This window comes from Solenopsis invicta, chromosome 16 (genome assembly GCF_016802725.1).
Source record: "Solenopsis invicta isolate M01_SB chromosome 16, UNIL_Sinv_3.0, whole genome shotgun sequence".
Taxonomy (NCBI): Eukaryota; Metazoa; Arthropoda; class Insecta; order Hymenoptera; family Formicidae; genus Solenopsis; species Solenopsis invicta.
Window position 1 is genome coordinate 14,238,352 of NC_052679.1, and position 23,648 is coordinate 14,261,999.

The following is a 23,648-nucleotide window of genomic DNA, read 5'->3' on the forward strand; positions in this document are numbered from 1 at the left end:
TACGTATATGTACAATATCTGCGCTTAAGAGGATCGACGGCGGCCTATAGCGCAGGATAAATCGCGCAGGTATAAAACTGAAGAAAGTAATTTTTCATTGCGGAATCGTCGCTTCGGAATGATCGGACACCTCGGAGAGGTGTCGACGAAAAAGTCTGATTTAAAGTCTAAATTAAATTTCATGGCCGGGCGGGAGGAACTTTTTGCCGGTCGACGGCAGCTACAGCTACAAGGGCGCAGCTAGCGCACACGGATGTTCGTATTCGCGGTTACGCCGAATTGCGCAAGAAAATATGAACGTTCATCATTCGGGAACGGAACCGGAAACCCATGCGGATATATCCCCCGGTACGGATTCTGCTGAGTGAGGGGCGGATATGGGTGGGCAGAGTAGGGAGAGTTGCTTAAATCTGCGGAGTTAGGACAGGACTTACCGCCAAGACGCGGCTCGCAAATGGCGTTCAAATTAATTTCAACAAAGTTCGTAAATTATTAATACCCGCCGGGCCGGCTGCTGACTCGCTTGTTCCCGGCTAAATGTGCTGTTTAATTAGGAAATCCGCGATTGTGGTAAGACGGGGATTGTCAACGGTTTTACGTTACATTACAGGCCACCGCGCTCGGGAGCCTTTCCGTACGCTGACCGCCTGCCACGCAGGTGGATTGCGAATATATCTCGCACCCGCCAGTGAAACGAGCTTAAAACTATTCCGACAACGCCATGCAACGCCGCCTCGTATCACCGCGTGTGTTGCGCCCCACGCGCAATTACGCGCCACGCTGCGGAAGTTTGTGTAAAACAGCGCGGTGAGATCGTCACCGTAGGAGTAATAGTTCTGAGATTTCTTTTTTTCTGGTTTTTTTTTTGTACCCGACTAAAGCGACTGCAGCGTGAAATTGCGTCGCTTTGGATTAAAGCGTTAATCGCGACATTTTGCACATTATCAGGGTATGACTGACTTTTAGACGTGCCGCTCGTAACTTGTATAAAAGTTGCACGGGAATTCTAACAACACCATTTTCTCTCCTCATACATAATATATGATAGTTTACATAAACAACGATCGCTATTCTAAAAACTGTCGATTGCCAATCTCACCGGAATAGCCACGTCTGACAGGACGATATTCTCGCCCGTATAGAAATTGATCGCCGTAAGTGAATTCGTTCCCCAAATATAACGGGAGACGTAGTTGGAATACTTGGTGACTCTAAGAATTTTGAGAGGACGGCTCATGAATGCAAATTAAAACGTTTGCCGCTTTTGCCGCGCATCTCTTTCCTGCTATCCAGCCTTTCTCGGTGATATTTGGCTTCTCCCTTACGAACAATGCCCAAAAGTCGATACTCTCAACGGATGGCGCTCAAATAAAAAGAAGAGGAAAGTTGTCAATACTGGCGCACTACTTTGTTTTTGAATAATTTTTTTTTTTAAACAAAAGCTCAAAATAAACTTTGATAAAAAATGAGTACAAAATAAAAAGTATCTTCTATCAAGCGATGTAACAGTTTTTATAATACTGTTCCATATTTTGTATTAATATTTCCACACTTCCAAAAGAGCGTCTGAGAAATTGGGTCCCGAAACTGGTGCAGCAGGCGATAAAAGCAAAATTTACACGTAGCCCCGAGGGAAAGGTATTAACAGTGAAATAAACTAATAAACTGAGTAACACGATATAATTTTATAAATTTTTAAATATGAATTCATATAAATTCTCACAAAGAGGTGTATCAGTTTACATTGTACATCAATTTTATATTTTAAACTGCTATAAAAATATGAAAGTGAAAAATATAAATGAACAGTTTTAGAAAGCTTATAAACAAATGATTTATCGTTATCAACAATATACTCACAATTTAATCTGTACAATTTGCAAATTTCATTCTCACTTTTCTAAAATTTGTTTTTAGCAGACTTTATATAAAAACAAATCATAAATCAATGATACGAATTTTTATTTGTTTAATTATTTAAACAGATCATATTTTTATCAATATTAATACAATGTAATGTTTAGTTTCGGAGAAGTAAGAAGGTGCCGCTTTAGAAGAGCTATGCCAATATTAGCGTCGTTTTACTATAAACAAACATAAAATATAGAATGTAAATTTTTATCTGAAATTCTTGAACGTTCGATAAATGAAGCCAATAAATCTGTAGATTAATTAATGAAAAGACAATTGTCTATGTTACGTAATTAACTTACACCGACGCCGAGTTTCGCAGAGTTAATGTATTTTTAATCGAATATCGTTAAACACGGTCAACATCGCTTCGCCTTGTAAAGCCGTTGCATACTATTTTCATGACATTAGATGCCCGCAAAATCGTAATGTCCGCTTCTGCCTTCTGCCTTTTTTATTTTTGCGGCGTACCCATTCTCCTAAGTTTCCCCGCATATATATATATATATATATATATATATATATATATATATATATAGAGAGAGAGAGAGAGAGAGAGAGAGAGAGAGAGAGAGAGACAGCGCAACGCAATGCTCAACAATAAGAAAGCTTTAGACGGCAGTGGCCATTACGGCACAGCATAATGCACATTTCCAGTCCGGCATTTCCAATAATATGCCATGGAGTGAAAATTATGCATTGATGGAACGACTAAGAAACGTAGAGAAAATTAATGGGAGACGCAATTTTTCCAATAATAAGAATAAAATATATTGATATTGAATTTGACGCGCTCTGTTTGGAAAAACGTTCGGGCTGCTTCGAATTCAGTCGATATAAACTTAAATGCATTTTCTTAACATATGTCACGTACATTACCGTAGACGCAAGTCTCAAAGCGGAAATCGAACTAAGAATGACGCTAAGAGAACGGATGAAAAGGGAGGAGCTGGAACACAGCGCGAACGATATTTCCAATATAGCAACGCAAAGTTCGAGATAAGTACGCTTCTGATACAAACACTCATACAACATTCATGACTGACGACGACGCGGCGCATTGATACCTCGCACCTTTCCAGTTTCAGCGCATCCAAGTCCTTGTATCAATGCCTTTCCCTCTCAAGCGCAACCGTTAAAAGCGCCAGAGCTGATACAAATATCTTCTCTCGTTAGCTCAAAGAACTTATATATATATATATATAGATCCTAGTCCACTATATAAAGAATATATGTATATATATATATATATATATATATATATATATATATATATGTATATATATATATATATATGTTTGAGTCTACAAAGTCTAAGATCGTTAAGGTAGAGCTGTCCGGGCGAGATATTGCATTACTTTTTCCAAACTCGATAAAAGCTATTGTCGGCCTCGTGTCGGCTGCTTTGAGTCGCGAAATCGTAGCAACGGTGACGCCGGCCAAATGACAGTTTTATCGAATTTCTTCGTATCCTGGATACGAACGCGTATCGAAACGTGTATTGCATAGCCAAACGATGAATTACGAGATAGCCCCGTATTCAATGCATTACCGCATCCCTAAGCCAGCTTTTCGGCATCCCGATTATACGCATCGTATAGCAATATTAATTACCGCTGGCCAGTTTCTAAACCAAGTCAACAGTAAGTTTACACCGTACTCGATGGTTCGTGCGAGCAAATTGTTTAGGAATATAATGCCCGATAATTATCGCAGCTGTGATTATGACAATCATTGTTGTTCAACCGCGGTAAATATCACAATTATGTAATTTTTCATCGCACGATTTTCATGGTTTTCATGTTACGTATAAACACGTGAGACTCGGGCGTAATGTTATATCTTTGAACGTGCACAGTGTACGGTAACTTCGAATTTTACAATTATATTGCGGAACGCTAATGGTTTACGCACGGATAGACAGCGCAGTGTTTACCGCGAGAGGAGGAACTCGTGGGAGAAACGCGGAAAATATATTCACGAGAAAATATACAAATACGCACGCTCACGCGTTCGTAACGGGGGTTGCCTAATGACGGCATTTCTTCGGAAGATTCATCTTGCGAAGCGTACCTCAGCGATTCTGGCGTTAAATTACGGAAAGATTAATAACTGTCGGGAAGATTAAAGCGTAGAGACTCGAAACGAATATGCGCTACAATCGCGGTACCGTTATACGCGGCAAAGCGGGTTAAGATATTTATCACATTAAATAATTTCATACCTTCTTCCTTGTGAGACTCGTTCAATCTTAACGCTATGCGAATAGGGCAGACGCGTAAAGAGGGTGAAACTGTAAAAAGAAACGCGACAGGGCTGGAGACATGAATGTCTTTTGTATCGTATTACAATTTTAATTTATTTGATAACAAATAGACGGTTCGTTCTAAAATTATTTACCGTTGCTAACACAAATAAAGGTTTTTTTTTCCATGTCTGCCATTGTACCTTCTACGCTTTCAACGAGAGCGCAATTTTAAAAATTCATCGCATATATTTTAATTTGCAATATTTTCGCTAATAGAAGTAATAAATATGCGTCATGATTATTATCATATTTTTGTAGTCTTTGCGTGATTTTTATGCAACGCGTCCTTATGATACAGCAGAGCCAGTGCTCGTTTGCATATTATAGCAGGCGTCGATGCGCAAGCACTTGTAATTAAAACACGAAATATTCATAATTTAATTCGTACAACGTATCTTTCAGTACAAAAAGATGAGAGTGCCAACGAAGGAAGCTGTCGCGTAATTTAATTGGCCTTTTTTCTTCCTTTGGCTGTGCGTCAATTAATTACTTTCGTTACATACCTTTTTTATTTGTCGACTGTTGCTGCTCGTTAAGTCACCGTACATCTCTTTGTTACAGCGTCGCTCTGCGACGTGGTTTACAACAGCGATTCAACAAAAACGGGCGTAGTTATGTCACCTGGATACCCAAACCCATATCCACCCAGAACACACTGTACATACGACTTCCAAGGAAGAGGAAAGGAGCGGGTGCAGGTTATATTCCAGGACTTGAATCTGTTTCACTCACCGAGCGATCCAAATGAGTAAGTTTACCATATCTTAATATTAACTAAATAGGATAAGGTTGACGATATCGCACCGGCTCGCGTATAAATTCAACCATAGCACGTGTACACTCTTTGTGGAATTATTTGGGAACTGTATAACATTGTCATCATCCTTCATTGAACTCAACATGTTACGAACAATAGAAATTTTGTACTTAATATTTATAGAAAAATCGTAACTTGGCTGCTATTTTTCAATTCAATACATTCCGTAGTTTTATTGTAAAAAAGGTAAAATAAATAATTTAAATTTAGATAACTTGTAATAATTACAATATTATTGAAATAAAATTGACAAAGTTCAAATAACTTTGTGTTTTTATTTGTAAATTAAATAAATAAAGTTTTACAAAACGCTTTAATCTCCTAAATCTCACTATTGCTTTGATCGTGGTTATATACAATATGAAATTTTGTTATTAATAAGAAATTTTGTTATTTATGGAAAAATTGTAACTTTGCTGCTATTTTTCAATTTAATATATTCCGTAGCTTTATTGCAAAAAAGATAAAATAAATAATTTAAATTTAGATAATTTGTAATAATTACAATATTATTGAAATAAAATTGACAAAGTTCAAATAACTTTGTGTTCTTATTTGTAAATTAAATAAATAAAGTTTTACAAAATGCTTTAATCTCCTAAATCTCACTGTTGCTTTGATCGTGGTTATATACAATATAAAATCAAATATAATAATCATACAGAGTATATATTGTAACAATATTGTCGTAATGTAGCAATGTTATTGCAATATTATTGGAAAGTTATCAAAATTATGACATTGACGGAAATTATATTTAGTTTACGGTATTTATCTCCAATATTAATAAAGTTATGCTAATCTAACGCATTTTTTAGAGAAAGAATCTAACAAAAAAAGTGTCGTTTTACCCCAGGAAGAGTAATATTATTAACCTGTGTTGCGGTTTAGGAGACCAGTTGCTTAAATCGCACCATTTAAAAGCTTCTTAAAAATCGTTATTTAAAAATTTATGACAATAAATAAATATGAAAGAAAAAAATATACTTAATTATAACGTGAGAAAATTAAAAATATTCCTCGTAATTTCAGCCGTTATGTCAAAAGTGGTGCGATTTCGGCAACTTTACTCTGTCTTCACTTGGAAAATTATGTCTCTTTTCGGGAGAGGGCTTGTACATACGGTCGCGCGATCGATTCAAACATAAAGTGCATATGCCGGATCTGTATAGCAGTGTGTTTTCACAAGTACATTCAACATTGCGTTTAGCAGCATAACTCTTACGATACGTATGATTCTACCCAGGACTCTCAGTCCATTCTTATGACACAAAAGATGTACCATGAGGTACATTATGTATTTGCACGCGCGTAACAGACAGTCGCAAAGTCTGCCTTCAAACCTTTCCATTGAAGTACGATAAGTGCAATCTAAAAATTTTATCAGAAACTTTTCGTCGTAAGCTGGACTAAGAATAAGACAGGTACTGCTTCATCGTATAATTTAAACGCGTTATTGCTTTATATTCCTTGCTTTTGAAAATTGTGCGATGTCGAAAGTGTGGAGAAACCGTGGTTCTCCAATCTGGCAAATGCGCAGTAAAATTGTTGTCTCGAACATTTTCAAATTTTTCTGGTACGTTTACGCATATCGCCTTTTCCTCCCTTCCAGGTCAATACACATTCGCCTAAATTCGCCCATTCGTATACGTAAAGTTGCATTGTCATTTTTATCAGTGTGCAAGAAATTTTATTTGAATCCTACAAAAGATCCTCATTTTCAAAAATCTGACCAAGCTTTTGAGAATACCGAGTCCCAAGCAACGGAGATCGTCTGAAAGCGTTTTCTCTAGAACATAGAGATTGAAGGAAGTACCTGTCGTCATGATCAAGGAGAGACAGATCAGCATAGGAAATCCCGGGAAACCGCTGCGATACAACCGCTGCGGGTTCTTCGACAATTGCACTCGCTGCGATCACTCATCCTCTCATTCATTTTCCACATGGCTGAAACGCGATTTAATTAGGGTTCGCGCGTACCATTGAACTAACGTTTAAGTGGTACTTACCCCGATCCATAATCGTCTGCCGTGCATTCTACAGTGATCACAGGGCTTCTCTATCTTTGAAATGATAGTTGCCATTACATAAACTCCGCGAGTTACGATCAATATAACGTACACATGAATAATGTGAACGATCGTAACGTACTGTCCTTCTCTTTACGGTAATGTGCAAAACGATAAAGTTTCAAATTTATATACGTTACTAATATAAAATTGAAATTATAAAGGAACGTCGCCAATACTGGAATAGACCTCCTAAAGTGACAGCTCTTATTTTTTAAAAACTGAACGTTGCACTATATTAATACTCATAAAAATAAGATCTGTTTAGATAATTAAAGAAATAAAAACTCATATAAAATAATTCATAGCTTTTTCCTACATCAAATCTGAAAAAAAACGGATTCTTGAGAAACAAAAATAAAATTTTTTTTGCATAATTTAAACAATAATGAATTATTACAAACATGATTGATAATATTAGATTATTTTACATGTTTATAGTTTCCTAAAATTCTTTTATTTTATTTTTTCATCTTTTCTTCGTATTATGGTTTAGAACATAAAATCGCTGCGCTGCGTAAATCGATACACTTCTCTCTCTGTGAGAATAAACAATAATTAGGAAATTATCAACTACAATGTTGACAGATGTTTCATGAATTTTTTCATATTTTCTTTAATACCTTAAAGTAGGAAAATTAGATAGATCCACGTACACAATAATAAGGTGCCAAAAAACCGTATACAATGGATTCAATTCCAACTATTTAATTTTATTAACTTTGTTGTTTAATCCATAAAAATGCTTAGTTCATCAATTTATTTTATCTCTATGGGGCCGTATCTGAATTCTATCATTACTGCTTATTGCAACAGTTTTTAGATTTATTTTTTAACTCTGTTTTGATTATTTTGCAAAAATGGTAATTATTACAAAATATGAAACAGTATTAGTAACAAAAGACACTTTCTAATTTCTATTCATGTTTTTAAAGTTTTGTTCTTTTGTTTAAGAAATATTATTCAAAAACAAAGTGTTGGTGACTTTCCCTTACATATACAAGTTTCTTCTAGAAGAAAAGTAATATTTAAAAAATGTGAACGTTAATTTTGTTTCACAAAGATACATGACATTAACGCCAACATAACTCATTCGTTTATAAGACACTGGACAAACGTTTTGTAACACCTATTCGTGACGCACGTAGTAAACGTGAGTACATTCAAATGCTAAAATGATTTCTTTTGAATAGGACATTGAAGAGCAGTCGCGTCGTCATCTGATTTTCCTGCCCAGTTTCCTTCCAATCATGCGAGTAGATTGGTCGAAATTTTCCTCCGAGCATACATGGTCGCGCATTCATGCAGTAACGCCACACAAATTTGCTCATGTACGAAATCACTGCACATGTTCATACACGTAGGCCTGCCTGCGCGCAGGCAAATAATATTCTTTATTGGTTGTATTGGCTCTCTCTCGCTATGTCTTGCGTATTGTAAATTGGCTGGTTAAAAGCCATCCATTGTGAATTGTACCCGCAAGGCAATTGCGTAATTATGATACAGTAAACCACGGCACGTTGAGCTCAAATAGGAGGAGCATAATAGGAATGCTCAAACGCTAAACGCAACAAGAGAACGTCGCTACTTTTATGCAAAAATGAGTATAACGCGATTGTTCCTTGAAAACTTGCCATATCATTCTGTCAGAAAAAAAATGTTACTTTTTTCATGCTCAATTCATTAAAAATTTGGTAATTACATACTTGATGTGAACTATATAGTCAAAATATACATCGTTCTCGAAGATATTTTCTTTAATCGAAATGCATTTCGAATTGTCGAATATGTATTTTGTAACATTACGTCATATTTATTTCGATTACCATCAGTATACCGTCAGATTTGTTATTAGATCAAATAAAAATTTTATGTAGCACATCTATACGTTTTTATACTTCAAAATAAATTTAAATACATTTTAGAGAGAGAAAGAAAGAGAGAGAGAGAGAGAGAGGGAGAGAGAGAGGGAGAGAGAGAGAGAGAGAGAAAGAAATCAATAATATAACTTAGTACTATTGCGTAGTAGTTTTGTCAACGTGATTTTTATTACTTTGCAAGGATTTTTCTGCAAATATACTGCAACGTGTAGCACTTATAATATATTTGCTGATAAGTGCAATGTGGGCTCCAGTATATCCATTCAAATATTTGATATTTGGTCCAGCAGTCGCAAACACATGAGAATATTCGATCAAACTGCATTTCTGTCTTAAAACATTTTTATATTATTTTACTCATTTTACTGCATGTGTTTAATAAATATTGCAACTATTGTAATTGTTTACCTTGAATACGATATTCATTTTAATAAGCGTGTTATGCAACAAGCGAAAATGATTATTTCATGAATCGCTTACAACCGCAATTATTTGGTATTTTCAACTCGGCAAACAGATTGTTCTGGATAATTTTCGCGATGGACGACAGCGAGTGTCGAGAATTTTTGAAGCGAAAGTCCAGACTCGCGAGAATGTCAACTCGGTGTCGAGTTATCGTTCAAAGTTCGCTAGCGGCGTCGTAAGCACGGAATATAAAATTGGACAACGTGCAACGTGTTGCAGTACACGCTCCGGTGCGCGTACCGGGACAAATACATCTTGATTCCTGTTCCTTGTGTTCTAACGGGACGTGAAATCAGAAATGGAAATACGAGTCCCCTCGGCAGCGGAGCGTCTTTTGTCGAGGAAATGAAAAGTTTTTCTATCGAATATTGTTTCGCGACGCGTAACGAAGACTGCACGTCGAAGCAACACTGACACAATGACTGCGCAGTGTTGTGGGCCATGTTGTCACCCAACAATCTTTTAAATTAAATATCGCGTGAGATGTCGCAGTGAGAATCGCCGTTGTACTAAAAGTCAAACCAAATGAAGCGTTAAATACGTAAATGTTTTTTTTTTTTTTTTCAATCAAATTTCTGTATTTAAATTTTCCCCCTTCTCTCGCCTTGATATCATTATAGCATATTACATGATAAACTAATTGTGCAAGAAGCGAGAGATACTTTATCTGCATTTACTGTAATTATTGAAATTATATGGAAATTATCGGTTTCCTGCGATAATTATTCTCGAAAGTATCAAATTCCAGTACTGCAGTCACAGATATGTGCTCTCGAAATAAATAAAATAAATAAATAAATAATTTTTAAATTATGAAACATATACACATGATGTAAAATGTGACCCTAAAAAAAATCTCATAAATACGTTATTTTTTCTTGCAGCTGCGAAGGAGTCGATTCACTGGTGGCATTCGTGCATATTGACGGGAAAAAGGACAAAATAGATGCGTTCTGCGGAGATACACCACCGCGGCCTATTATGAGCAACGGTCCGCGGCTTTCCTTGGAGTTTCAGGGAGTAACGTCATCTCGTCATTCGAGAGGCTTTAAAGCGACATACACCTTTATGGAAAGTAAGTGCGCAACGTATCGATTTCAACAATAAGTTCGATTCTCGCGTGCCTGCAATAAAATACCCCTTCACAATCAGACAGGATTTCTAATAGGGACTAAAAGTATTCTTATCCTACTCAATCTTACTGCAACCTTACGCAGTATAAAAATAAAACAATATAAAATGAGGTCTATAATTCCTATTTTCCTACGTCGAATTAAATAAAATTGATTTATTGTTCTGAGGCAAGAGTGACGCATATAAATTTCACCTTAATATTCTGAGGTTTAAAATAAAAGATTTGCTTGATGTTATAATGCACTATGATTAATCGCTATAACGCAGCTTGAAACATTATCGATAGAAAACCGTACGAATAAGAGCTTTCTGATAAGATTCGCGTGTAATATAATACATTATAATTAACACATTTGAAAAGCGAGTTCTAATGAGCCTTGGAATGAGGAATTTTTGCGATTCACGAAGCGAGCTTTCATGTGAGCTTTTGTGATATTTTATTAGAAAAAAATTAATTGTTTATATTTTCTTCAGATTAACCTACTGTTAATTCAAGAATCCTATGAGATTTGCCACAAATTTGCATTGTCCAATCTAAATCTGTCTCAGAAAATTAAATGAGAGAACAGCAAGATCATTTTATTAGAGAGAAAGAGGATATTATGACCACTATGGCCATAATGGCTACCCCCATTATTTCCGTTATTAGGTGACAAATTCAAATAATTGTTTATGGAATTATACAATTAGTAGTCCGCCATTTTTTTCAATGACGCTGTGCCAATACACAATAGCTAACAATTGTTATAAGGCATTTTTACTTTTGAGCACTTCTAAACGTTTTCAAGATATATTTTAACACTTAATTTCATTTACTTCCTCGTTGTTTTTAAACTTGAGCGTTATCACACGAATGTATGTACACTCGAGTGTTTTTTTTTCTCATTTAACGTTTTGCTCGGCTGTACACATTTCGAGTTATACAGAATTAAACAATAACATAGGATTTTGTTATAGGATATAGTTTTTTAAACGAAATTTTCATATCGAAATACTTCTTCATTAAATTGATTATTATTCTAAAATTGATTATTATTCTCTTCAATGTTCAAAAACATTCGAAATATCATTTTATATTTGTTGTTTAAAATAAAACAGTGATAAAATAACATTTTTCATAATATCTCTAGAGTTATTAAATACAGGGAAATTTTAAAACCGGAAAATTTTAAACGATGGAAAATGAAAAATATATAATTTTGTAACAAAATATTGTGTTTTTTTTTTAAACTAATCTGATTTTAAGAAAATTATTTTTGGGCTACCCATATTATCACTATTTTTTTCCACCGATTATGCAATGCGTCACATTTTTTATAAATTGCGTTCTAAGTAATAAATATTTCATTACTTTGAGTCTAGAATTTGTTAAACATTCTGATAAATATAATCGTTCCAGTTTCAATATAAAATACTGATTACAAACAAAGTTGTTTAATGAAATGAAAATGGGTACCATATTATCCTCTTCTCCTATATACATTTAAGAACTTTTTCATTTAAGATTAAAACATTCTCTCCCCAATAATAATTATTGGGAAGTCATTAGATCAATCTTATTGTATGATACATGGAAAATTAATGGAATACAAAAATCATTTATATAAGTGTAATGATCGAGTGAGAAAGGCTGTGATATTTCTTCGCCCGACAATTCAAAGTAAATCTTCTAAGTAGAAATCTCCCGTTTGTGCGAGACGCGCGCTTTGATTTACACGTATATTGTCTTCCCGTAAATCGATCGGAAATGTTCCGGTCCAGATGGACGACGGGCATCATCGAGAATAACTTATCGACGTGGAACGTGTTCGCGGCGCAAGATCAGACCGTGACGTACGATCTTATATATTCGCGGATGGGGCACGAAGCCCCGTATTCCGGGCTTTTCTCCTACGGGCACCTATGTCCCGTCAAAATTTCAATTTCCGCCGAGCATTCTATCGGGATAGCAATGCGTCTCGCCACGTTTCGCCGTTTATCACCCGCAGGTGAGCTTAGATTGTAGCGCACATGCGTTGGGCGGGCATCCCGGTAGCGAAACAAATGGATCGCGAAGTGTGTTCATCTTGCCGAAAATCGTACGGGGGATACCCAGTAACGCCGTACTAACGCAAGAAGGTCAGGGAGTGCGTCGCGAAGCTGCATTCGGCGAAAGTTCGCAGGCGCACGGGCAGGGAGAAACGGAGGCAGACAATCTGTCTCAAATATCAAGCGGGTGGTGGGGATGGGGGAGGGAAACAACTTTGCCGCGCCGTCAGTTAAGGGATGAATATCGCTCGATTATGCTGAGTATTTTATCGTCCTCCGACTACCATCGAGCAGAGTCGAAAGTTCGCGCGCTATCGCATAATTGAAACGCGGCAAAATGGATCCTGACCTATTTTGCAACGGTGGAAAGAGATACGGCGGCGAAGTTCCGACAAAGTCGCTCCGCGGCTCCGTATTATGAATGTTAACGGCAAGTTTGAGTTTAATTTTTACGAGCGGGACGTACCCACCCCATCTCCCGGCACCTCCGCCCGCCTCTCGCTGGCGTCTTTGAAACTTCGCGGCTGAATTATCGCGCTAAGGGATGCGGGTACGTTCTTCGGGGCCCACATAAATAGACTTCGGAGGATCCTCGAAAAAGACTGGCTCGCTCTCGCAAATCGGAGTAGGCGTTCGGCAATCGAACTGGAGCGGACACCAAGAAGAAGAGATTCGCAGTCGCGTACTCGCTCCCTCCCTCCCTTCTCACGGGAAACCAGACGCGGGTTCTCACTCCCGAACTGTCACAAGCACAACGATGTTCTCGACGACGAATCGATATGACGCGTCTTAGAAAGGACCCGCCGCCGGTCCTACAGGAATAACATTCTACGCGCTGACTAGGACATTTCCTTCGGGGGAAGGCTGATGTCATCTCAGACTGATATGTGCGTGTCAGCCGAGTCGCGCGATACATTTTCCCTGTGCGGCATCTGTGTATATGTATATATATGTATATATATACATATATATCTTTACTCACGCTTGAAACTAGTAATTATGACATTGTTACAGTATGAGAGAGCGAGAGGGAGAGAGAGAAAGTGAGAGGGAAGTTGCATCTAGCAGACAAATTTCTCGCTCTTCGTCGTTATAATCGACGTCACGACAACAATGGCAGGCGGATAATCGCGAATTATGCCGTAACGACAAACACGCCATTGCAAGCGCGAAGGACGAGAGATTTATGACGTCTACTCGGTGTAACCCGCCCTTCTTGCAATTAGTCCCGTCTTCCGCCGCGTTGCTAAATTAGACTTCCTCACGGTCTAAAAAGCGAGCCCGTCGCTCGGCGCGATAACGCGAAAATGTATTTTTCCTCATCGCCGTTTTCGATCGTCGATCGTACCGGCGCGGCGGCGCGACGCATTTCCTCGTAGACGAGACGCACCGTTATCGTTTGAACGACATCGCGTCAAACCATCGACGTTTCTCGAGGAAACTTATCGCCACGTCGATTCGCAGTCGTTTAGTCACGAGACGACGCGACGCGACGCGTTGCCCGCCCCCGCACACGCGCGCGCGCGCGCCAAAGGACATCGACCGGAAGTTTCGGAATTCGGTCGAGCGGTCCAAATATCGTCAACAGCAGCGACGGCAGCGTTGGCAGTTAGCGAGCGACATATTCCTCGCGACGTGGCTGCTGAGAGAATTCGACTCGTCGGGCGAGAGACGGTGACGGATTTACGAATCCATCGTCGACGCGAAGCGCGACGAAGAAGTAGGACAGAGCTTTTGGAAAACAACGTCGTCGTCGTCGTCGTCGTCGTCGGCGTCGCGTTTCGACATCCGAGACATATATGTACGCGTCTCGTGTTTGTCTGACTGCTTTGTACATATGTATCTATACGCGCACGCGACGCGACGCGCCGCGCCGCGCCGCGCCGGTATCAAACGTATGAAACTTACGGCCGTATTAGCAGCAACGCTTTAATGTAACCTGGCGTATTCCGCTTTCAAACTTCGCCGGAGTTTCAACGCAATATTTCCGACGAACTCGGCAAAGTTGATACGGGCGCGTCGTACGTCGTATTGTTGCGTCAAGTCACACAGTGGGGAGGCGCGTAACGTTGCGCCGCGCCGCGCCGGGCTCGTTCGACTCTCCAACTTTGGTCATCTATTAACCGCTTAACTTTTTAAGCGAAGGTAAACCTACATCTCGATGATACACGTAGTTACCGACTATTAAAACTTAAACACGAGGAATAAAATAAAAAAATAGGTTAAAATTAATGTTGAATAAAGAACACATGTTTTTCAATGTTCCGCATATTGAACTTGTTCCCTGTTCCGTTTATTACGTCCGGGCATCTCCATTAAGAAGATGCTAAGCTCTGTGTTAGTGTAAAATGCAATCTTTTTTTACATGCAACTTATTTTATTGGATTTGCAAATTAACATATTCTTTTCCGTAATTAAAATGTACGTGCTACTGTAAAGTAGACTGGTCCACTTTATTTTGAAAATGAAAAAAGTTTAAGAATTCAGATCTTTTTTTATCAGTTCATAGTCTTAGACGTCTAGACCGTATCTAAATTTTGGTACCAAGACTAGTTATACATGGTTATCTAAAATTGTTTTTATTTGTCTAAAAGAATAACAGTAACGTTGTTACATTTTTTACAGTGTTGATAATAAATTTTATTGTTACTCTTCAAATCAAATCCACTATAGATTTTGTTTTAATTGATCAAATAGCGACAATTGGATGCTAAAAAAATGTCATCAAAATTTTGTGAACAAAATAACGAAAAATGTAACAGATTGTTACTTTTTCTACGTAACGATAACAGTAACGCGTTACTTTCATTAACATTCCCAATCTTGAAATTTCGTATAAATAATTTAAGATTATAATGTAAAAGGTTACAAGCGTTTACAAGTAATGGTGAAAATCTCCGTAATTTCAATCAGAAATTAAGCTTATTTAAACACGAACCGATGCACATATTGACACCTGTCAACCAATCAAGTTTAAAGCTTATTTAGCAGAAATTCAATATGGCTGACAGAGTGTCAATCACCAAAATACATATGTAACAATTGAAACGCGCACAGCTGTACAATTCTTTGTTAGAAAGTGATCTGAGAGAGCAGAAAAAGAGAGCGTTCTAAATGATACCTTTGTCCTAGTTTAAGCTGTATTATGCACAAAGTTGGGTAAGTTAATAAATTTTTTTAACTAAATTAAATTAAAATTGATGGCACATAAAATTAATTTAGTTACGTTGAAAGTTATATGAATAAAAAATTAACTCAGTCAAAATTTTGTTAAGATTAAATTAACTCAATTAAAATAAAACAATTACAGTATAAAATATCAAATAAATTTTTTGTTTTATTTATAATTTAAGTTTATATGAAATAAAAGAGAAATATTGTTTTTTTTATATAGTCATGTATTCTTTTACAATTTTTACATTTTATGATTAAATTATTAAAAATAGGATTTTACGTATATAATGTAAAATATAACCTCATATATGATACATCGATAAAATATAATCCTATTAAAATGTATCATTATTAAAGTAATTATTAAATTTTAATAAGAGCGTTATTTCAAAATGACGATCGGTTAATTTTCCTCGTAAATCAGCAAACAGCAAACCACCTGTATTAAACATTCGTTTTACATGTGCTGAGGATGGTATTGATGTATTATACTGTCATTTATGCACAAAAAAATTAACGTAGAAAAAAGTTAATAAGTTAATGTTTAAAAATAACTAGATAAAGTTAAAAGTTAACGCATTTAAAATTAACTAAATTGAGTTAAAAATTATTATTAACTTTTTAACTTTTTAACTAGTTACTACCCAAGCCTGATTATGCATGCGCAATTAAATCTCTCTCTATTATTACCTATAATGTATTGTAAATCAATGTAGATTCCTATGAGAGAGTCGTATTGTATTATGGGTAACAGTGGAAGGATGTTTTAATCTCTTTAATCTGGACCTATCAACTCGTAACAAAGTTTGTCTATACAGCACAGATCTCTAGAATATCCTAAAGACGTCCAGAAAATAAGGTGTGCTTTAAGGTAAACTCGAGTAAGGTGGCCATAGTTTCTTTTTAAATGCAAGAAACACGTTTTTATTTTTGTTATTTTTTAATAATGTTTGATATATCATTGAAAGTTAAAGTTAATAATACTATTGAATTTAAAGAGAAAACATTTATTAGAAATCTAATATTATCAAAATGTTATAACATATGCATTGGTCATCTTATCAAACTTTTAAGGAAAAGATGGTCATCGTATTATGGGACGGTAACATAAAATATGTTTTATGTTAAAAATGAATGTAACATTTTCTAAAGTGGTAACAATTATAATTCTTGAAAACTTTAAAAGCAAGGAAATGAAACAGATTTCTATAATTTAAAGAAAAATAATGCATGAAAAAATAAAGTTGGTCAACCTGCACAAATTATAAAGAAAAGGTGATTATAGTATATTGAAATAAATGATGAAAATAAAAGTAGAAATTATAAGTCACGTTACCATTTACGTTCTTTTATTATATACGTAACGCTGATTATGGTAGCTTAGCTGTAATTTATTCGACGTTATAGCAGCTTTTAGAGGACACATGCAACACTTTTCAGGTATTAGTTAAAAGTAAAAGTATTATATAATATTTAGAATAAGATTATTTCGAATAGCATACGCATATAAATTACTGTAAATATTAATTATCTTTCAAAATGGCTGTAAAAATGCACTATTTAGTAATTATTGGAGAAATTACTGACTATGGCCATCTTTTCAGTATGGCAATAATATCCCAAATTACGTTATATAAAAATAGAATAAGATAAGATAGTTAAGGTTTGAGGATGAATAAAAGCTAGGTTTTCATAATCAACGAATCATCTTTTTAAATATTCTTTAGATATCAATTTTTCTCTATAACTATCATTAAATAAAATCCTCAAAAAATTATAAACTTTATTTTAAAAAAATAAAAAAAGGATGAAAGAGGCATTTTTTTCCATCTTGTCCCACTGATGAAATAAGACGGAATATTCCCGTCGGCAAAATGGGACGTACTTTAAAACTATAATTATATACTATAATTTAACACTAATGTCACAAATGAAAAAATGAGATAAAATTATAAGAAAATTGCAAAAGAAATATTAATTATGGTTTAACTCAATAACGCAACTGCCTACTTCGCTGGCTCGTGGGTAACTTTAAATGAGAGGCCGCATCTAGCATGTATGCTCGATTGTGGTTTTTGTATGCGAATCACGTGTGATACAGGAGATACCCCGTCTTACCCTGCCACTCTGTCTTGTCCCACTTTCCCTAAAATGTGGTCTGCGGACTCCATAAAGAAACAACATAGAATTAAGCGTAAACACCTAATATAAAAGATTAGCGTTACATAAGATTTGTGCATATGTGTGCGTGCGACATCGACGTAGTATACAATGATGCATCGTAAATCGTACGTGTGTATTATAAATCGTATCTGTATAAGTCGCGTTTAATCAAAAACGAACAATTTTAGCATCCCTTTAAGATACTTGAAATACACATGGTTTACGGAGTCTCAGTAACGTTTGAACCATAAAGCTCCGACGTAACGCGTGCACGAACGTGCAGGAAAGGCCTCTAAAAAAAAAGTCCACGGACGACGCTTTAAATACCACCTTGGAACAGGACCGTTTTGCATTTCGAGGGTTATTCCGCGCGAATAGTGGAACGAGGTGCCGGAATCGTTATCGTTGATTACAATTGCAAAGTTGGGAGGAGTCCGGTCGAGACAGGGCCAGGAAGGAAGGAAGGAAACGACGAAGGGAGCTCGCCGGCCGAACGCTCTCGGATACGTGCACGGTGCCGAACTGCGAAACGCCGGCGAATCTTTTGTAATGTAGATCGCAGGACGATTTTAACGACGGTTATACCCCTCGAAAGTGTGATAAACAGTCTGCATGCACCCACGTAGGTGCATACAACGGCTCGATGCCCCGTGCCCGCCCATGGCCGACTTCGGAACAGAGCGTCGCGACCTGGCGCAACATAAATTGCCAGCTCGTATATACTTGAACATTCTTCCATGGCCTGGTATTATAAAAGTTCTCGCGAAACTTTATCAATTTTACGGATACGCCACGTGTACTAGGAAAAAAAGAAATGAGAGCTCGTTTAGCGTCCCTCTCTCTTTCCCCTCCCACCCCTCTCTTTCTCTGTTTCTCTCCGTCGTCCGTTTGCTTTGACCACTCTACATATATACGTGAACACACACATGTACGTACATTCCGCATCTTTATTATAATTGCATATGAATGCATTTATCGAATTCATCTCGTTTATACAGACAAGATATTATCGGGTGTAATAACGATTTTTAAAACTGCCAATAAATTTTTAATCATAAAATGATGTCACAAAAAATCGGAAAGTGATGAAAAAGTCACGTGTAATGCATACGTTGGACACGCACACATTTTAAACGTTACAGAAATCTGCAAAACAATGGCAGCTTTCGATGTTCTCCACACGAGTTACGCGTATTAGCTTTCGTCGGAAGGCAGAAGCTACCGTGGCAGGGTGGAGAAATTCTCCCGGCACCCTTGAAAAATTGATACCGTGGGCCGTCTCGAGTAGGCTTTATCGGAGTAACGGGCAACTAAACGTACCACTTTATTGGATCCTACGCTTCGGTACGATGCGAATACCGAGCGGGGTCGAGGCGCTCTTAGTAGCCGTGCGTGAATCTCAATCACGGAACCGCCATGGTGAAACAAAATACGTTTCCCGTCTGCCATGTAACTCGTCGGTTCACGGAGATTCGCTCGACCGACACACAATCCCGTGATACCAAAAGTTGGAAGTACAGCGTTGTTTAACAACAAACATGGCGGGATTGTTGATCCGTATTTGCTCCCTCAACGTGTAGCATCATGCGTAGTTATAATATCTGCAGCATCCGGCGCATAGTTGCGCGGAGTACCTGGTCTAATGTCGCCACGAAATTCGGAACTTCTTTTTGCGCGAATACAAAACAGTACTTGGACAGAAGTTTGCTCGTGGACGTTTCGTTGCACGAGTTACAAGTGCAAGGCATTAAACGTTTGCAATTAGTAATCAGACTTGTAAATCAGTTGGAAAGGTTGAACGGACGGATTTTTTATCGCGGAATGAATACGTCTGACAACGAGCTATAAAATTGGTAGTTTATAACAATTAACTCGCACAATTTAACATCGTATGATTTGCCGTTGGCGTGTCCCGTCAAACTGCAGCGTGAAACGTACGTCACCCCGTTCAAATAACATCCAGTAATTTCCGCAGAAATATACAAAGCGTGGACAAACGCGACGTTCTCGTTACTTTAACCCCCACACCTCACGTAATCGGTGGACATTGCTAGTTGTAAGCGTGAAACAAACGACGGGACTGGAAAAAAGAGCGGGTCGAGTATAGAGTGAGGTCATTTTAAAATAAAAGCCCTCTACGCTGAAACGCGAGACACGATACGGCGATACAAGTAGAAAAAAAAAAAACTTTTGTCATCGCTCTATTGCCAGCCGAACAATATGAGACTTTGATTCGCGTTCGCATCATCGGTAAAGGCATAAGATCGCGCGCAACGAAAACATCATTGGTAATATTCCTCTCGAGACTGATGAAGAGATAATGACTGCAACCATTAAATTTGAATGTTGAAATTGTGCGGATAATTTATCGTAAATAACATTCGTTTAAATATTCAATGAACATTAAAGAACCATCGCGTAACTATTTGCCCGCGGGCATTAATTCGATGATTCGTTGGTCATATCAACATATCGGCAATCCACTATCGCATCGATCTCGGTAATTCGCAAGAACACATTTCGGAAAACACATTTATTTATGCCCTCTATGCTGATATGATGCCATTTGGAAACTTAGTAATATTGATTTATTTACTCCATATCGTAATGCACTCAATCCAACGAGGCAGTTTATATTTTCTAGCACGTTGCCGGTAATCATCGAAATAAAATCAGCCAATTCATAATTTGAACGGCGCATTGCAGTTATACAACTTGCATATCTGACAGAGTTCCCATCGCGGATGAATAACTGATCGATTAAATTATAATATATTAAAATGTCCTCGTTGAACGCTTCTCTTGCCCGATTGAAAACAAATTCAGGTACGTTCGCAAATATTTAGCAGAAAACAACATTTCAACGAAAGGAATGTATTATTAGTTTTATAGAAGAAACTCTAATATATTCTCTTTCTTAGTACATAATTGATTAAATAACGTTTTACCATCGTATCTAGCTACTTTCCTCTTGCCGTTTTTCTCACTTTGATTATATACCTTTGATATACAAAATGTCTCTTCAATAAAGTGTTTTCTTTCACCATTTGCTCAGACAATCTATATCTCTGTTAAAATCTCAATGTAGAATTTAGTTTAACGTTAGAATTTATTTACCGAGACATCTAATATTAAAAATTCTCGAAAAAAGTTGCAAAGGCAGACAGTGAGAAATAAACTTTGAATTTCCCAAGGAATCCCACCGTCGGGAAAAAATCCACGATGCTCGGGGCATCCAGTAAATCAAGCTTCTTGCTTATTAGAGGTACGCTTAACAAGTGAGTAATTGTTGCGCAACTTTCTTTGGGTCCTTTCTTAGCTCGAGTACACGCTATCCGTATAATAAAGTCAATGTACAAAACAGCTACGCTCCCTTCCCAATAGCGGTCGGAATGGAAATTATGAACATTCAGATGCAAATTTAATCTATTTGACGACTCGCGGAAAAAAAAGGAATAAGAAGAAGATATAAATGAAATTTAATTTTCTTTCGGAAAAGCCAAAGCGGAACATGCCCGGGACGTGGTGCAATAATTCAGTGATGATCATTTTTGAATTTAGAGATACCTATACGTCACATATTTCTACGTTCGATATCCGCTCTGCGCGACGCGACGTGCTGTTCCAGACGCCGCAAATGAATATCGGATCGCGGCCGTGTCCGATCGAACGTAACACGCGTTATCCGGCGATGCCCTTAACCGCGCGTTACCCGTCGCGAGCTATCGGGAAATGTCATAAAGCGAAGCGTGACCGTGTCATAAATATCCGATTCTGACGTCGAAATTCAACGGACGACCCCTACGGGAGACAAATTGTGCAACAACCAGAAACGCGATCCGCCGCATTAAGGAATTACATGCGCAGGGGCGCACGTATCAGTCACTTCCATTGATTGCGTCCCGCGCCGATAGAATGTACACGCAGCGAAAGTCGCGTAAGAACGGCGAATAGCGTGATACTTAATGGACTTTGTCACTTTGGTAATATTTCGCACATTACGCGTCCCGAAAGTGCACACATAATTAATTAACTCGCCATTTCAATTTTCGCGTCGGTAACGTCTATTAGAATACTAATTTTCGCATTTCCAAGCAAAATGTGCGACGAATGTATTCGACGAATATCTGCGCGAATATCTGACACAATACCGCATCGTATGGTAATAGTGAATGATAATTTCAACCGTAATCAGTAGCCACATCGGTAATAAGCAACTGATTTAGCAATACTCTCGATTATTCCGCATCGCGTTAGTGTGGAACATATAATTCACAAATATTTGCACTATACCCAATCATCGGAGACGGTAAATTCTATTAAAAGCAGGTAGCATAGCGCACGGATATGTTGCGATCTGTTTGTCCCAGAAATTGCTAATTACATGCGCAGAGCATTTCATTCTCAATGAATCAGCGAAATTGTCTCGCGGCCGAAGCTCTCTCTCTCTCTCTCTCTTTCTTTCTCTCTCTTGCTAATCTCGTCATTTTTTACCCGCGCGTATGTTGTCAATTAGATTGGGATTGAAAGTGTGGAATGTACTCGCATTGATACGTATCAATATGTGGAATGTGTCAATACGTTTGCACGTGAATGGATAAATCATTAATACGCGATTGTGCAAGATGTTTATAAAAGGGACATTTGCTTTACTTGTCGCGATTGTTGAAAGGCGTTTAATGTCGTTTTATCGAATTTTAATAAACGCGTCCATCATAATTTCAGTGAAAAATTCTATTAAGCTCCCTTAATCGAGACTGGCTAATGCACGAAGTTGCTGGCCGCACACCATGCATTTTCCGATGCCTCTTCCAATTCCAGCGGGAATATTTTCGCATGAATATTTTTCGCTACGAATATTCCTCTACAATTCGTCTTTCAAGAAGCTCTTCATAATTTGAGAGACCAGATATCTGCACTTTCCACCGCGCGGTTGCTATGCAATTTTCATTTTTCTATTTCCCTCTCTCGTCAGACAAAAGCGAAATTAATTAATTTTCGTCCTGCGTTACGGAAAACCACTCTAATCGCCCTAGATCGCGCGCCGTCGCGACTTGCCGTACTGCAGATTCAACGATGCGACACTGAATTCCATGCTTAATTCGCCAGGCAAGCATTCGGTCTACGCTGGCATCATACACTCGTATCACGCTCGCCTGATTAAAATCTTCGCGAATGCCGCGTCGCGAGCACCGTCGCCATTGTATCGCGTTACGTAAATCGAGGTATTACTTAGTTACGAGGGATACGAAAACGTGGGAAACGCGGAAGACGAGAAGAGTAGAAAGGGAGAGAATCGCGCTAACGTTACACGGCGAATGGCGGGCGGAAAAGAGAAAGAGCAACCAACCGTTGTTTTCCGAGATATGTTAGCGCACCACCGAGAAACCGGAAGTATTCGGGACAATGTACGCTAGCATACATATCCAGAGCGCTTCTGAGTTTAGCTCGTACAGTAGCATTATGTAACGGATGCTAAACGCTCGCGATATTTCGATGATGCGCGCGGATGGCGCGCCACCGTCAGGGAATGTGTCTTTACGACCTCGTAACAATAAAAAATCTCACAGCGCGCTACAACATTAATTGCAGTCGAGCAATTCCTTCCGCAAAAATATAACGAACTGTATATACGTTTAACGTTGCGATAAACGATGCGCATGGATTACCGAACGCGGTTGGTGAGAATTTGTGCTTGA

The 23,648-nt window shown here is 37.7% G+C and overlaps 1 protein-coding gene across 1 annotated transcript in view; it reads left to right on the forward strand.

Moving 5' to 3' along the window:
- LOC105204975 (suppressor of lurcher protein 1) overlaps positions 1-23,648 on the forward strand; it is a 486,519-nt gene that overhangs the window by 443,020 nt on the left and 19,851 nt on the right. The window contains exons 9-10 of the mRNA XM_026137763.2: positions 4,781-4,967; positions 10,335-10,525. Of these exons, the coding sequence (XP_025993548.2) occupies positions 4,781-4,967; positions 10,335-10,525 (378 nt within the window). The remainder of the gene's footprint in view (positions 1-4,780; positions 4,968-10,334; positions 10,526-23,648) is intronic.